This window comes from Podarcis muralis, chromosome 12 (genome assembly GCF_964188315.1).
Source record: "Podarcis muralis chromosome 12, rPodMur119.hap1.1, whole genome shotgun sequence".
Taxonomy (NCBI): Eukaryota; Metazoa; Chordata; class Lepidosauria; order Squamata; family Lacertidae; genus Podarcis; species Podarcis muralis.
Window position 1 is genome coordinate 38,399,614 of NC_135666.1, and position 17,164 is coordinate 38,416,777.

A 17,164-nucleotide genomic window follows, 5' to 3' on the forward strand; every position below is an offset into this window, starting at 1 on the left:
CTTCTTGTAGGCATTAAACATTTTTCTTAAAATACTTTTCTATAACCTAGAAAGGCTGGCAGATTAACAGTGCTGAGAGATAACAACAAATGACCACAGTAATTTCCAAATGGGTACTTTAAAAAGAAAGAAAGAATTAGAGGAACATTCTCATTGGTTTATTACCAATATGGCTCTTCTTGAAGAAACAGACATATTTTTTCACTGAAGAGCTAAGTGGTCAAATTTGCTTCGAATATATCCAACAAAAGCCATACCCACTCAAGAACAGGCAGTGCTTGGTATGTTTGATAACACCATGGTTTGATTAAACCAGTGTTTCCCAAACTTGGATCTCCAGCTGTTGTTGGACTACAATTCCCATCACCCTGACCACCGGTCCTGCTAGCTAGGGATGATGGGAGCTGTAGTCCAAAAACAGCTAGAGACCCCAGTTTGGAAAACCATTTGATATTCAGAAGCAAATGCCCAGCTGATTTGTGATCCCTTATTAAGATTTCCTCCCACAAATCTAGCACTCTGCATCTGACAAATAGGGGTGCAATTACACAAATCTACTATTACGCAGGGAAATGGGGGAGGAGATGCCCATCGTGTCTGAGCGAGTGTGTGTGAGGGAAAAATGTGTGACAATTACTGTAGTGTAAAACGTGTTATAGAAATGTAATGTGACTGGTTTTAGAATGGATAAAACAGTTGTCATCACTAGGCTACTGGGCTGCCTCTATTTTATGAAGCAACACCACGTTATGTTGAAGAAAAAATGTCACTCTTTCAGTGGAAGTAATAGAAGCCAATCTTTGAAGGCTGAAAAACGGGATATGTGTGGGATGTAACAGAGGTCTTTCCCTCAGCTCTGTTACGAACAAAGGAGCCAATGTTGTAGATGAGTGTTGAGAAATGGCCAGTTTGCACATGTGCCATGTTTTGTTCATTGCCTAAACCTACTGGTGTAATATTTCCTCACAAGTGACACTGCAACACATCTGATGGGAAAACCTGATAAAATATCTAAGCGTTTCAGTAACAGCTGCATTTTATTAGGGGTTTTTTTTTTGGTGTTTTTTTTAAAAACCAAAATTAAAGCGGAAAAAGGCAGCTTGAGACAATCCCACAACTACAAACTGGGAGGGAATGGAGCCAAAGCTCAGAAACATAAACAAGCACATAAATAGCTGAGTTAAGAAATATATCCAGGTTCCTAAGCAATGGGAAAGTTTTCAAAAGGAGCTTTCCACCCTTTGAAGCCCGGATAATGTATCTACGGTGAATAACAGGAAGGTATCAATCAAGGAACAGAAGAAAATTCTGGCATTTCGCAGAAAGTTTGAGGGATCTCTGGAGAAGAACAAACGGGGAATAAATATCCTTCCCACTTTTCTGCTTCTCACTATGTTTTCAAAATGTTTATATCCTGGCTCTCCACTAAAAAGTACATATTACAGCTAACAGAGTCAATTCCACACAATATAAATATTTAGAATTACATGTAAAAAAACAACAACCACAACCCAGTAAAATATCATTTGCTTTGTAAGAGAAAAGAGGAATGGTGCCATATAGACTTTTTATTATCTTCTCCAGAGAAGTCTTGGCATCATTGGTGGTGAGGAGGCACCTGAAGAACAGCCTCTATTGCTATCTCAACAAATAACACTTAAATGCTCCCTCAGGTATAGTGATCCAAGACATTTAGGATGCCAAAGATCAACACAAGTGCTTTGAATTGTGTCTGGAAGCCAACTAGGAGCCAGTAAAGTTCTCTAAGCTAAGTGCGATCAGTATTTGCTTTCTTGGTGCAGCATTTCCTCATTAACAAGTTGATGTACTTTCTGAAATTTTCCGAAGGACAATCCCACATACAGCGTATTGCCAATAGTCTAGTCCAAAACAAGGCTGATAATGGAAAGATTTTACTTTCCCAGGGAAAGCTGTAACTGTCCAATTCCTTGTCAAGGATGCCAGCAGTTTCCCCTTGCCAATAACCTGATTCATAGGAGAAGTGCAACCTCACCAATGTTGCAATTTATGAGGTAAAGTCAAATTGATTATGTTCAAATGAGCTTCCTTCCTATTAATTAAGACAAATTCCTCTTTCTAGTTTTAAAAAGACCCTTCAGGAGTCCTAGTAAATGTTTAAATACCCTTGCAGAAAAGATGGCCAACTGAATCAAAACTTGTAATAAAGCTTCCAAAACCTAAAGATTTTGTTTATTTTTATTTATTTAAATACCTTAAAAAAAATAAAGTGAGTGAACCCATTGGGTCCAGTACTGCCTCCGCTAGTGTTTTTCAACCTTTGATCCCTAGTTGGGGTTGAACTACAATTCCCATAATCCCATAAAACAACTTAGCCACTGCTCAGGGATGATGGCATCTGCAACCCAACAACACCAGGACTACAAGGCTGAAGAGCACTTGTCTACATTGATTGGCACCAGCTCTCCATGGTTTCCAGCAGGTTTTTTCCAGCCCTATCCAAAAACGCCAAGGATTGAAACTGGGACCATTGGCAACCAAGCATCTTCTCTACTGCTGAGAAATGCCAAATTCTGCCAAATATGAAAAGGACTGCACAAGACTAATCGCCACACAACATACAACCAAGGATAATGGTGCCAGATTTCTAAGAGGCCATGCCATTAACACAGTGTTTTCCATTTTCTATTATTTGTCATAATTCCTTATTAAATTGCTAAAGGAAGATAGAGGGGTTGGAGGAAGCATAGCAAACAGTTTAACCTAGACACAGGAGTGCCATAAACAGAATTTCTGAAGCACTCCTGACAGCATTTCTAAGCACCAAGCATGCTGCTCTTAATCTATAAGTGATTGCGCTCTTTCGAAAGGTCAGTAGGCTGCAGCATCTATCATGGCAGCTACCACACGCCATGCCGCATCCTTCACAAATCCCGCACAATGAATTATGAGTAGTATTATTCCCCATCTGGCTTTGGTTGAGCAAGAAGACAAAGAAGTTTCTTTTGTTTCTTTTTACGTATCCTAAAAGGAACACATCCTTCAATCCAACAAAAAGTATGATGGGCATATTGACCACTTCCCAGAAAATGCCATGCACTTCCTCGTACCAAACTTATTTTGGGTTGAAATTATTAATTTCTGACATGGAGGGCTTCGAAAGGCACATCCATAGGGTGGTATAGAAATACGGTATAAGGTGGTATAGAAATAACAACAACAACAATCCTTTGCCTTAGGAAAAAGTCTGGATTTGCCAAAACAGCCAAACTTCCAGTGCGTAGAAAAGCAGAGTGCTTCAACTTGGACTGGTCCTCACCCTCCCAATATAGTTCAGATCAAAATGCTACATTTACCATGTGGTTAGGCACTGGTATGGGATGTGAAGGGACTCCTGCCATAGACCAAAAGAGGGTTAGATAGCTCAGTCTTGCAGAGATGTTCTGGCTACTGCAAAAACTGCCCCAAGCCATGTCACATGTGAACATTAAGCTTGACATGCAAGTAAGTTACCATTCCAAACCATTGCAATATTCTTGAGGTAGAAATGAGTGGCTCCGTATGCCCCCCCCCCATGTGATATACAATGCAAACTAGCCAATACATTACATGTGAACTCCAAAGATCACAAGATGTGAGTAACTTTCAGACTGGCCACAGCAAATGGGATGTGCATACCTCTTTTGTGCTACAACCATTGTCCTGTTGTTGTTGTTGTTGTTGTTGTTGTTGTTGTCACGTGCCCTTCATCAGCAGGTCCCAGGGCATGTGACAACAATTTAAAATTCAGCATAAAAACTGAACAAATTACAGTCACAGACCAATACTGGTTGTGTCTTACAGCATCTAACTAAAGATATATATATGTAAAGCTGCTGCAGTAGGTACGTTCTTCAATATTTTCTAAGGTTACGTGTACACTAGAAATTTAGACCAGTTTTATGCCTGCGCAACTGTTGTGGGCCCATCTAACGGAATGCTAAAAATTAAAAGTTACACGAAGGGCTAAAGATTCCCAACAAACAAGTCTTAGTATCCCACAAAGCTACACATTCCAGGGATTCTCTGGAAGAAAGCCATGACTGTTAACCACAGCCTTCAATCAGTTTAAGTTGTTTAAGATTAATTTCAGTGGCATGTGGAATTTAATTTTAAAAAGTCAATAAAGTTACTCATTTCATCATTTAGGACATTTCTGTGTAGTCTTTTAAACACCACAAGTGGCTTACCAAACTAGGTCAGGAAGTAAGAAGCAAGTAATCTGCTCCCTTATCTACTCTCATTACTAGATAGCTCGTCTAGTTGACCGCCTGGGGCAGCACTTAGAAGAGCAACAAATGGGGAGCCTCTATTGTTTTACAACAGCAACAGACTTGCTGACTTCCCATAGGCTATCAGGCCAGGTTCAGGGTTTTGAGCAACTTGGGCCCAGTATACTTTATGGCAGGGGTCAGAAAACTTTTTCAGCAGGGGGCCGGTCCACTGTCCCTCAGACCTTGTTGGGGGCCGGACTATTATGGGGGCGGGGGATGAACGAATTCCTATGCCCCACACTTAACCCAGAGAAGCATTTTAAATAAAAGCACACATTCTACTCATGTAAAAACACCAGGCAGGCCCCACAAATAACTCAGAGATGCATTTTAAATAAAAGGACACATTCTGCTCATGTAAAAACACGCTGAATCCCAGACCATCTGCGGGCCAGATTTAGGAGGCAATTGGGCCGCATCCAGCCCCCGGGCCTTAGTTTGCCTACCCATGCCTTACGGTCTACCTGAGCCATTATATCTCAGATGAATCACAGAGATTATCTGGAAGAGTGCTGTTAGCATGTTACAGGGGCGTGACTGGCCTCAACTACAAAGTAAGACATGTAGCGTCACCAGTCCTATGCTACAGAACATTCTCACTGCAGAGATTTGGCAGACAGCCTTGCTGTTGTCTCTCTTGAGGATCTTTTTATGCCAGCAGGCCTATACAGCTGTTTCTGTCTGTTTTTGATTAGCCAGGCACACCAAAGATTAAAAGCATTGCTTTTAATGGCATTATGTATTTCGTTGTAGTACATAATCCTGATATTTTATGAAGTCATACCTTGGATCCTGAACGCCTTGGTACTCAGATGTTTTGCCTCCCGAATGCCACAAACCCAGAAATGAGTGTTCTGGTTTGCGAACTATTTTTGGAAGCCGAACGTCCGACGGGGCTACCGATTGGTTGCAGGAGCTTCCTGCAGCCAATCAGAAGCCGTGCTTTGGTTTCTGAACATTTTGGAAGTCGAAAGGACTTCTGGAACGGATTCCGTTTGACTTCCAAGGTACGACTGTACAGAAATACTTTTATAAATATGTAAAAATAATAACACATATAATGCAATTGATCTGCTGGCTAAAGCTGAACAGGTGCTGTGGAAGAGCAAAACATTCAAGCACAAATACAGTTGCCTCGATGCAGTGTTGTCCTGTAGACGAAGACTTCAACCACTGGTGCAGAAGTATTTCACCAGCTTCGAAAGTTAGCTCTCTTGAAATGCTATGTGTTTTATACGGGGAAAAGTCCCTGCAACATATACACTTGAGAACTGAGGTGCTACAGTCTCCAGCGGAGGACTTCATCCCCTCTACTAACCAAGTCTGGACCCCCCCCCCAAAAAAAAAAGAATGCCAGGAAAAAAAACAGACACTTTACATGCTATAACACAAAGCTATCCTCTCCAATATTGGGTAAGGGTTTGAAATGCAAAGTTAATCAGCTAATCTCACTGAAGTCACATATCGTTGCAACACTGAATTGCTAAAACTATTCTGGTTCTGTTTTAGGGATGGCTGATTAGAAGTCGGGAGTGTTATGTACTGAAGTTCTCACCCTGGGCCAGTAGGGGGATACTGTAGATTGTTTTCACTCAGGTCCACATATGCAAATAAGGGATTGAAAGTGACGTTCAGTGATTGGATAGTTACAGAAAATGGTTACTGTTATGTTATAGTGGAGCTCTATATAAGCAGGCTGGCTGAACCCTTCAGTTCAATTCTGTTCTGGCCTGTGAATAAACAAGAGCTGTTTGAAGAATCGCTGTGTCGTCTGATATGTTCACCCACAACTTAACAGGGGTAAAAGGTAAAGGTACCCCTGCCCATACGGGCCAGTCTTGACAGACTCTAGGGTTGTGCGCTCATCTCACTCTAGAGGCCGGGAGCCAGCGCTGTCCGCAGACACTTCCGGGTCACGTGGCCAGCGTGACGAAGCTGCTCCAGCGAACCGGCACCAGAGCAGCACACGGAAACACCGTTTACCTTCCTGCTAGAAAGTGGTACCTATTTATCTACTTGCACTTAAGGGTGCTTTCGAACTGCTAGGTGGGCAGGAGCTGGGACCGAACGATGGGAGCTCACCCCGCCGCGGGGATTCGAACCACTGACCATGCGATCGGCAAGTCCTAGGCGCTGAGGTTTTACCCACAGCACCACCCGCGTCCCAGTACTTAACAGGGAGTAGGTGTTAAAAATTCGGAGGTTAAATATTTGGAAAATAATGAATTAAGGCAGTTCTGCAGGTTCTTAAATTTAAGAGGCTGGGCTTGGCAGCCTACCTACCCTGTAGTTATCCATTAGAACAGCCAGCCATGGTTTTATTGTCTGCATCACATCTTCAAGCAAATGTTTCTCAACCGTGGAGCCATTATGAAATGTCAGGTTGCCAACGTGGATAGACTTCCTTATTTCTGGCAATGTTAACAGCTGTCCAAAGTACTCCTGATCCGCAGGTTCCTATTAAACAAAATATGAAAAAGATAAAAATGGCTGCAAAAAATCAACACAATAAAATTATATTCCCTAGTTCTCCATGTACAGGAATATCCTACCTAGCACTGAAGCATGCAAAACACCGCATAAGTGAGGATTGTGTTAAACATGAAACTGCAGGGGTCAGTTAAGTCTGAAATTATGAAGCAATTTAAAGTGTTCAAGTCTATTAGTTTCATAAGGGGGAAATCCCAGCAGGTCATGAAAACTGGTGGCATTTGGTAATTGATCAGACGAGAGAGGGGGGGAAAGGTTTGCTGTTGGTGAAAATGTACAGCCACATTAATTTGTGCCGGACTGAGTTTACTTGCATTAAACAATGTCCCATGCAGGCAACGCAATATCAAGTTTTAACTTAGGGAAACTGCTTCATCTTGCACTATTTCCCGTAAGAACTTAGGGGGGAGAAACTTGCAGAGAAAAGGTCAAACTAGTCTTAACATTTGGCTTCCAAGAGTGCTTAGCTGGATGCTTCTAGAAAGTTTACAGGCAGAGCGTGAAGGCAACAGCACTCTCTCAGCACCTCTATATACTGAAATTAATTTAGCCACCAGGCCAATAGCCATTGATAGACCTAATCTTGATGGGGTGGTAGGGGGAAACCCTTCCTTTTTCTCTCCAGCTGTTGGGTGGAGAGACAGGCACATCCTAGGTGAATCACCTGCAGTATTTGCACAATGCTAAAGACCTCCTCATGTTACCTTGGCACCAGGTGCAAAATATCCCACTCGTCCCTTGACCTTAAGCATGTGCTGAGATTTAAACAACAACAGGGGGGAAAGGGAGGAGGGATTGTTTCCCCAAGCTCCAGTACTGTTACCACCATTTCCAATTGCTTTTGATAGAGAAGTAGCCCAAGTTAATTCCATAGCTTCGAAAGCACATCACCAGAATGCCTAGTCTAAGGGTGGCTTACCTGGCACTCCATGAAGTTGAAGTAGTTGCTACACCCTGTGGCGTTCTGAAAGAAGGAAGCAGTTCCAATTTCATCGCCATTCAACAGAACATCAAACACCTGGAGGAAGAGAGCCATGGAAAGAAACACGGTTCAAAATATGGTTTCTGCTGGGTTAAACATTCTAAGGAACCGCAATGCTCGGCATAATTCAGTTTGCTACGAGTAGCAAGGAGATGCTATGTAGAGTGTACCTGAGCAATGAAATGTTAAGGCCATATAACACCAGTCCTAAAGGATCTACACTGGCTCCCAGTACATTTCCGAGCACAATTCAGAGTGTTGGTGTTGATCTTCAAAGCCCTGAATGGCCATGCATACCTGAAGGAGCATCTCCACTCTCATTGTCCTGCCTGGACACTGAGGTCCAGCTCCAAGGGCTTTCTGGCGGTTCCCTTACTGCAAGATGTGAAGCTACAGGGAACCAGACAGAGGGCCTTCTCAACAGTGACACTCAGGGCCGTCTTTAGGGGAGAGAGAAATCGCTCACCTGTAACAACTGCCGCCGCTCCACTCCCTCCCGGGCTCTGCTGCTGCGGGAGGACTAGGGTGCCGTCGCGTGACAAGACGGACCTGGGCAGTGCTACACAGAGCGCCCAGTGGCACAGGAGGAGAAGCACAGCAAGGAAACAGTTGGCGCGAGAGGGAGGGAGGCTGCCTGGCATGTTGCCGCCACTCTGCTCCCTCCTGGGCTCCACTGCTGCGGGAGGACGAGGGGACAGACCTGGGCAAGGCTAGGCAGGGCACCTGATGGCGCAGGAGGAGAAGCACAGCAAGGAAAGGAATGGGCGGGACGCGGAAAGGAAAAGCTCTGCCCGCAGTGCTGGGCGGAGGCAGAAGAGCCCCTGTGTGGCGCCCACAACACTGGGTCCTCCACGCCCTCACCTGGGCTTGCACGCCTTCCTTGCACCCATCCACGGTGAATGGATCTCCCCTCTACAAGTGCCTGGGGATGGGGGTGTCCAACTACAACCTCCAGTGCCCCCCTCCAGAATTGGCATTTGGCACCCCCCAGAATTTGGCTCAGGGGTTCCCCGCACCCCTTGAACCCCCCAGGAAAGGCGACGCTGGTGACACCTGCCCTGTGGACGCCTCCCCATCAGATGTCAAACAGAGAAACAACTATTTGACTTTTAGAAGACATCTGAAGGCTTTCAGGGAAGCTTTCAATGGCTGGATGTTTTATTGCGTTTAAAATATCTTGTTGAGTGCCACCCAGAGTGGCTGGGGCAACTCAGTCAGATGGGCGGCATGTAAATAATAGAATTATTATTACTATTATTAGGAAGGATTTGTCTCCTGTTCTTGGGGCCAACTGATTACCATATTCAAAATTTGGAAGGCACTGTTTTTTGACCCACTTCAACTTCCCTGATCCCACTGCCAGCCCCCAGGAAGATCCAATCTAGAATGCTACTCCAATCTATTATTTGCCTGTGTTGTGCACACTCTATTCACTGCTCTACCATAGCTAAGATTTTAGAGGTTTCCTTATAATCAAGCAGTGTGTGTGTGTGTGTGTGTGTGTGTGTGTGTGAATAAAATAAATAAATGAAACAAGCTAATGTGTAGCATGGATATAAACTGCAATGTTCAGAATATAAGTCAGCATGGTGGATCTTCCCAAGGGGAGGAAATACAAGCCACACAGTTATATGCATTTTAAAGGTTATTCCTAAAATTAGACAAATTTTTCTGTAAAATGCACTGTATTGCAGTAAGTAACTCATTAGCGGGTTACTGCTGCACACATCCAAAGGCTGCTTCGTGACACCACTGCGCGGGAAACACAAAACGCCGCAAATTCAGAGCAAAACGCCAGCCCACAGTGTGTGCTGCTGTTTTCGCCTTCCACTCTTTTGGTGGGGGTTAAAAATTGGAGCCATTATTCATGGATATAGAAAGGTTTCAGGCGTGTGTTCAAGCATATGCAATGAGTTCCACGACTGCATCTTTCCTGATTTCCTGGGGATAAGCTAAACCTTTAGGGCATACAAGCACAGACTTAGAAAAACTAAAGCAATTCATGAAAGAGATGCCTATGTAAACATATGCCACAGCACTCAATTCTGAAAAGAGGCCAAGGTAAATTTTGTAGAAACATTGGACGGCGATTTCTCTCTCCATTAGTTCTCCCTCTCTTTGCCCTTCTGCTGCAATATAAATGGACACCTTTCTCCAGCGCGGAGCTTGTGACCTCCATTCCGCTTCCTTCTGACCCCCTTACTCTCTTCAGATGGTTTTAATTGCTGGAGGCCAGCATGTGGGCCTCTAATACGTACTTCAAAGGCTTCCCTCCATTTCTTCTGCTGGATGTAGATTACTGCCAGATCAGTCTGCTGCCGGAAAAACGCCTTCTGCTTCTCATCCAACAAGCCAATTTGATATAACAATTCTGCATAGCCACCAAACATCTGCAAAGGGAATCAAGAAACTCAGCGATATTAGTCTAGATATTTCTAATCTTCTAGAATGCCCTTTTAAAAAAAAAAAAAAAAGGCAGTGCATTAGCAGAGATTTATCTATTTTTTAAAGCATGCTTCCAAATTTTAAATAGTTTGCCAAGGCTGCAATAAAACTTTGGTGGCTTTTATAAGCAGTCTAGTTCCCTGCAGGATCGCAGCTAATTTGCTCTTGAGAACCATGTGGTAAACTAATTAAAGTTTTAGTGAAATTAGAAAGTTACATGGAACAATACTCTTTTTTGCCTTTCTTCCGTTATCCTTTCCCCGCAATTTGAGAATCACAATCTACTTCTGTTTTGTTTTAAAAAAAAAATTAATTAAACACAATATGGAGAAACCTTACCAATTCAGGGTCACAGAGACCATCTCCAATGGCAACACCCTTAAAGTTGATCTTTATCTTTGCCGTAGGATTACGCGTGTGGATATAATAGCCAATGGCAGGCACATACTTCCCTGCATAGGACTAGTGATAATAAAGAATACAGTCAAACAAAAAGTTAGTGTGAATAGCTTTCATGCATTTTTAAAATTCTGTTTACACTTACAAAATACATTGAAAGTGATAGGTGTAGTCAATACAAATTGCATGCAGAAATAGAAAAAATAAAATTAAAATACAATGGGGAAGAAAACCTGAAAGCTGAGAATACAATAACGCATTCAACTATCATATATTTTGAAAAGGGTGTGTGTGTGAGAGAGAGAGTCAATTCAGTTCTCCATAAAGCGTCTCCACACTTTCATCTGGGCTTTAGGGCTGTTCAACTGAGTTTACGTTAGGATAAGATCTTATACCAGGTGAAACAAAAAGATCTATTTTTAATGAACTGTTAAGGACTCTCCATACATGTGTCGGATGTTCTGACAGTGCATTGTCCCATACTTTTGATAGCCACTCCTCTCAGGAAGGAGATGATTGGGACTTTCAATGGGAGGCCACTAACAATCTGGCTGCAGTTAAAAGCATAAACACAAGAGGTTTGTGCATGCAGGCGAGTTGGTATCGTGCTCCAAGGATAAATGCTTTTATGCAGTATGATTGCATCTAAAATATTTGATTCAGACCTGCTAGTATTCATTATTAAGGCTGTAAGTAATCAATAGAATTCGTGCTCTTAAGCTCATAGAAGGAGCTCATAGAGGACAGGATATTTATTCTGATTTGTCTTCTCCCCTGCCAACCCCCTTCTACATGTTATGGAGAATCTCCCAAGTTGATTTTTGAGTTCTGGATGGTGCAAAAGAGACAGCAAATGGGCAAAATTTACCTCCCCTCTCCTGTTAGCAAAGGATCAAAAGACATTCTGTGTGTACCAACTGGATTCCTGCCTAAATGATTCTCTTTAAAAAAAACCTTCAACCTTTTAACTGAGAACACTAATTAAATTTGTAATCAAAGTCTTTTCGTTTCTAGTACAGTCTTACCTTGGTTTTCAAACAGCTTAGTTCTAGAATGTTTTGGCTCCCGAATGCTGCAAACCCGGAAGTGACTGTTCCGGTTTGCAAACTATTTTTGGAAGCCGAACGTCCGACGGGGCTTCTGTGGCTTCCGATTGGCTGCAGGAGCTTCCTGCAGCCAATCAGAAGCCGGGCTTTGGTTTCTGAATGTTCTGGAAGTCAAACAGACTTCCGCAACAGAATCCGTTCGACTTCCAAGGTACATGTATCCAACCGGCTCAATAATGCTTGCAACGCTGGAATAACCCATGAACTTACAAAACCAATGAATCAATGAGCTGCAATATTGTGCTGGCCAATCCTAAGTACGAATGTGCCATTAGGCTGGATAGAGCACTCTTCCAGGCTATATTTGCAGCCTGCTTTCCTGGTTCGCCTCTGAACCATGACTTTCAATCATACTTTGGAGGTAACATGCGGCTAGTGCTTGGAATGGAAAGATTTAGCAGGTAACCAGAAGCTATTACAAGCCATCTGAAGAGTAATCAAGGAAGGTGTTGGGAGAGAGGCGCAGCCAAAGTTCTTGTTCAATGAGGGGAGAGGGATAAGAACAGAAACCTTCAACCAACTCAGCGAAAATGAAGACATAGGGAACAAGGGGCAACAGACGGGGAAGGGCTTAATCCATTGATCTCTTATCGCTTCTGCATATTGGTAACCCAGTCCAAACTGCAGATATCAAGTGCACTGCAGACGATATGGTAACATATAACTTAATGCAAGATAAGCATATACAAAGGAGCATATACTAATACTCTCAGCCTCTTTAGGCATTCAGGCCTTTTGTCTCAATTTCTGCCAATGAAGAGCTGACCTTTCACCCTTCACAAGGCTGCACAGCAACTGTTTGTTTCAAGCCTCTTCCATCGTTCCTTTCTTAGGAGGCTTTTTATGATGTGAAACCAAGAAGGTGATCCCTGGTCTCCACAGGCAAAAAGCACAATGAAATCTGACTCTCTTCTCTCCCACCCCACACTGCAGATTTCTTTCCTAGACAAGTATCTCTGTTAGCAAAAAATTAAAGAAGCTTTCTTTGCCAGAAAAATCAAGATGGGATCTACATCTTCAGAGACAAAGGAGACTCGTAGAACAAAGCTGTAATGAAAGCAGTATCTCTTGACTAGAATGTCACACGTGTTAGCAGTTAGTATCAAAGAAAGAGCGGCTCTGCTTAAGTTGTTAGAGGCAGTGAGCAACAGATAGCTTTTTGTTGCAATACCAAAGAGGTTCCCTTCTCTCTCTTGGGGGGAGGATAGGTTTTGAAATCAAATTCAGTACCAAAGCAAGGATCAATGAGAAAAGCTCCTCTAGAAATACCTAAGCCCTTAATTTTTAAAAGAAACACTGCCAGACTAAATGCTGAGGCCAAAGTTATCTACCAGAAAATGTACTTTGGGGCTGGGAAAATCGCTAGGTAACAACACATTTTTTAATCTGGAAGGGACTGTTCTGGTCTTTTCTGCTCCCCCTGCTGGCTGTTTTATAAATATTATTTTTCATTATTTTACTAATTATAAAACATACTGTCATCCAAAGTATGTTGATAGATGTGCCTGTATCGAGGAAATGTAATTTAAAATTAAATCCAACTGGGCGGCGGGGGGGGACAGGTCCACCTCTGCTTTAGGATAATCCACAAAAAGTTCCTTAATTTCTCTTCGACGATCTTCACGTTCACAAGTTACACAGTTCAAGAATTAAAAGTTATCTGAACTTACTTCTCCTGTTGCATAGAAGTCATTTTTCTGATAATCAGGAAAGAGCTGGAAAAACTGGATGAGAGCACTGAAATGACAGACGAAGTACAGGTAAAAATATCTGCACTAAGAAAGGTTGTAGTCAAATGTCATAGTAGTGATGAAAATGAAAGCTTGCTAACTTATTCGGCAGCTGCACCTCAACAGAAGCAGGCTGACATTCACTCGTGAAAATATGGTCACAGGCAAGTGTGACATCATCCTTCAGCCACAAAATACATTTTGTCTCAAAAACTGAACTACAGCGAAGTGTCACAGCATTAATCTCACCCCAACATACACAATCTATTTCACAGTACAGTGGTACCTCGGGTTACATACCCTTCAGGTTACATATGCTTCAGGTTACAGACTCTGCTAACCCAGAAATAGTGCTTCAGTTTAAGAACATTGCTTCAGGATGAGAACAGAAATTGTGCTCCGGCGGCACGGCAGCAGAAGGAGGCCTCATTAGCTAAAGTGGTGCTTCAGGTTAAGAACAGTATCAGGTTAAGTACGGACCTCCGGAACGAATTAAGTACTTAACCCGAGGTACCACTGTAATATTAATTAACAAATATGCAGGTAAAAGGTAAAGGTAAAGGTACCCCTGCCTATACGGGCCAGTCTTGCCAGACTCTGGGGTTGTGCACCCATCTCACTTAAGAGGCCAGGGGCCAGCGCTGTCCGGAGACACTTCCAGGTCACGTGGCCAGCATGACAAAGCTGCATCTGGCGAGCCAGCGCAGCACACGGAAACGCCGTTTACCTTCCCTCCAGTAAGCGGTCCCTATTTATCTACTTGCACCCGGGGGTGCTTTCGAACTGCTAGGTTGGCAGGCGCTGGGACCGAGCAACGGGAGCGCACCCCGCCACAGGGATTCGAACCGCCGACCTTTCGATCGGCAAGCCCTAGGCGCTGAGGCTTTTACCCACAGCACCACCCGCGTCCCACAAATATGCAGAAGTCTCAGCAAACTTTTAAAAATGCTCCTTGCAGACACAGTGCTTACACAGAGACATTTTCTGCTGCAATATGTACAAGTTATTGGGGAGGAGACAAGCAGGAAGACACGTGACATCATTTCTGCTTGAGCCATGAAACTCCAATTTTCCACCTTGAAGGAAGCCAGTCTGCATTTCTACCGTCTCTGTTACCAAGCATCATTCTTATTGAGAGTGAACTCACCTTTCCCACACAACCATCTAGGCTGTAAGGAGAGGAGAGGGATGCATTAAAAAAAACAACGGGGAATCTATAAAGAGGCAGATGAAATCAGACAGATGTATTGATTGATGTCTCTCAAGAATGAGGGAAAACTGCACATATATTACTTAACAAAACCACTGTCTGGAAAGGGATGTTTAAAAGCTCTCTACTGTGCTATTCTCTGCATCTGAAAACATGCACACAACGTTCTGTTAAGTCCGGATGCCAAGGGCAATATCCAACTAAATCTTTTTTTTTTTAAAGATATTTATTGGGATTTCCCATCTTAATACATTAAAAAATCAAAAAAGAAAAAAGAAAAAAGTTAAAAACACATAAAGTTTACAACCCTTATTTTCAATAACATATTTCCCTGACTTCCCCACACCTCCCCTTCTTGTATTCCAATTCAAATTGGATATATATAATATCCAACTAAATCATGGGTAGGCAAACTAAGGCCCAGGGGCCGGATCTGGCCCAATCGCCTTCTAAATCCAGCCAGTAGATGGTCCGGGAATCAGCGTGTTTTTACATGAGTAGAATGTGTCCTTTTATTTAAATTGCATCTCTGGGTTATTTGTGGGGCATAGGAATTTGTTCATTCCCCCCCCCAAAAAAAAATAGTCCGGCCCCCCACAAGGTCTGAGGGACAGTGGACCAGCCCCCTGATGAAAAAGTTTGCTGACCCCTGAACTAAATCATACGCAGAGAAGACCCACTGCAATCAATGGACTGATGTTACAGTAATTAAGTCCATCAATTTCCAAGGCCTACTCTGAGTATGAGTAACAATGGATCAGCCCCATGTTGGGCAAAAGATTCCTGGACTTGATGACTCGTGTGATCCCTTCCAGCTCTACAATTCTACAAGTCTATGATCTCACCCAATGCTTACATAATCATTTCCTTAAAATGAGAAGGGGATAAAGAACATTTTACTTTATAAATATTTGGAAAGCTCTCCAGAAGGTGTCAGCAAGCGCTGACTTTTCTGGTGCATTTCAAAAGCTTAGCAGAAGAAAATGCAACTTTTATCGACTGATTTACCTATACAAATCTCTTCCTACATCATCTTCATTCGCTGCATAACCTGCGTCATCATCTGTGAAACTGAAGCCAGTTCCAACCTGATAGCAAAAGAGAATATAAAATATATGTGGAACAATTATCTTCCAGTTCTTCGCTGCTGTTTTTGACATCAAGCAAAATGATATTCTGTTAGGTATATGGTTTCTCCTACAGTTGCAAATGGAGTTTAAAAACGTGTTTTTGCAATTAGTCCATTAGAAGATCTGAATTCCTCCAGACATGCAGTTTGTGAACCTTTCTTTAATAAGACTCATTTTCGTTTTTCTATCGTAGTTAGGATTATTCTAGCACAGTGTTCAAGATGTGAGAAAATTCAGCGACATGCCACTTTTCAAATCAAGGCACACAGAAAGACTTCCAAAATTTTCCTGTCAATAAGGAAAGGGGGACATATATTTCAACCTTTGTTTAAAATAAGCTTTCTGGTGACTGTTAGGAATTTATCTACCAAGTTCTCAGGCAACCTTCAATTGTAAGTAAATATATTCCAGAGTCACCACAAAGAGACGAAGAGAGAATTCAGAGTGCTGCTGCTGAATTAAAATTGGAGCAGGATCACACACACACACAAAATGGAAGGGTGGAATTATACATCCCAATCAGCAGTGTTTTCCATTCAGACCTTCACTCCTATAACTTTCCCCCTTAACTGGGAGGGATTTTGAACAGGAAAACTGTCAGTGCGGGAAAGGGTTGGTCAGTCTCGTCCCTTCTGTCTGCCCAAATTCAGCTTCTGCTTGATTAAAACCTAAAGTGCCAGAGGAAGTATATTGTGGGTCATGACTAGTTTGGACCTGAGCCCACTACATAGTTAGTAGAGAGCCTGCACATTGTGGGGCACTGGAAATAATAATAAAAATGTCTGCAGAGAAACAGCCCCAGGCACCTAGCATGGTGGGTCCATAGGTTCCACATCAGTGGTTAGCCCTAGTAGCTGCCCAAAGATTTTGGCTAGCCATGTTTCCCCTACATGAGATCCTTCTTAAATGCCATACCACGTCGAGGAAAAAAGGGCTGTTGACAAAGTGACTATCCTTACATTTAACAGATAAAATTATGACGTTTTAAGATGCAAGAACATAAGGGTTAAGGCAATTGTTCCTGTCAAGCAAACATTTTTTTCAACGGACACATTTAGATACGCAACATGAAGATTATCCGTTGTTCACTTACCGGATTGTCAATGTAGAGCATGGAAAACTTGGAGGTCCAAGGAAATTTTCGTTCGGACACTATCAAAATGGAAGAAAATGAGAGTCAAGTGTCTACAGCTTGAATCATTAGCATCAGTCCAAAAAGGAAGCAGGACAAAGAGTGTGACCCTTACTGTATCTACTCAGCAGTCAAGTCCTGCTGAACTTAGTAGGGCTTGCTCCTGGGTGGATTGTAGGCTAACATGCCAAAGTCACCCAGAAAATCTATAATCAAGGTGTGCTTGAACTGTAGGGTCCACTATTCAA

General features: G+C 42.7%; 1 protein-coding gene across 5 annotated transcripts in view; it reads right to left on the minus strand.

The window, feature by feature from the left end:
* Positions 1–17,164, minus strand: part of CPVL (carboxypeptidase vitellogenic like) — a 60,337-nt gene that overhangs the window by 21,368 nt on the left and 21,805 nt on the right. For all 5 annotated transcript variants that reach the window (XM_028750834.2, XM_028750835.2, XM_028750833.2 and 2 more), the window contains 7 exons: positions 16,878–16,936; positions 15,663–15,742; positions 13,385–13,451; positions 10,549–10,671; positions 10,023–10,154; positions 7,702–7,800; positions 6,576–6,749 (listed from right to left, as the gene is read on the minus strand). In XM_028750834.2, coding sequence (XP_028606667.2) covers positions 6,576–6,749; positions 7,702–7,800; positions 10,023–10,154; positions 10,549–10,671; positions 13,385–13,451; positions 15,663–15,742; positions 16,878–16,936 — 734 coding nt within the window. The remainder of the gene's footprint in view (positions 1–6,575; positions 6,750–7,701; positions 7,801–10,022; positions 10,155–10,548; positions 10,672–13,384; positions 13,452–15,662; positions 15,743–16,877; positions 16,937–17,164) is intronic.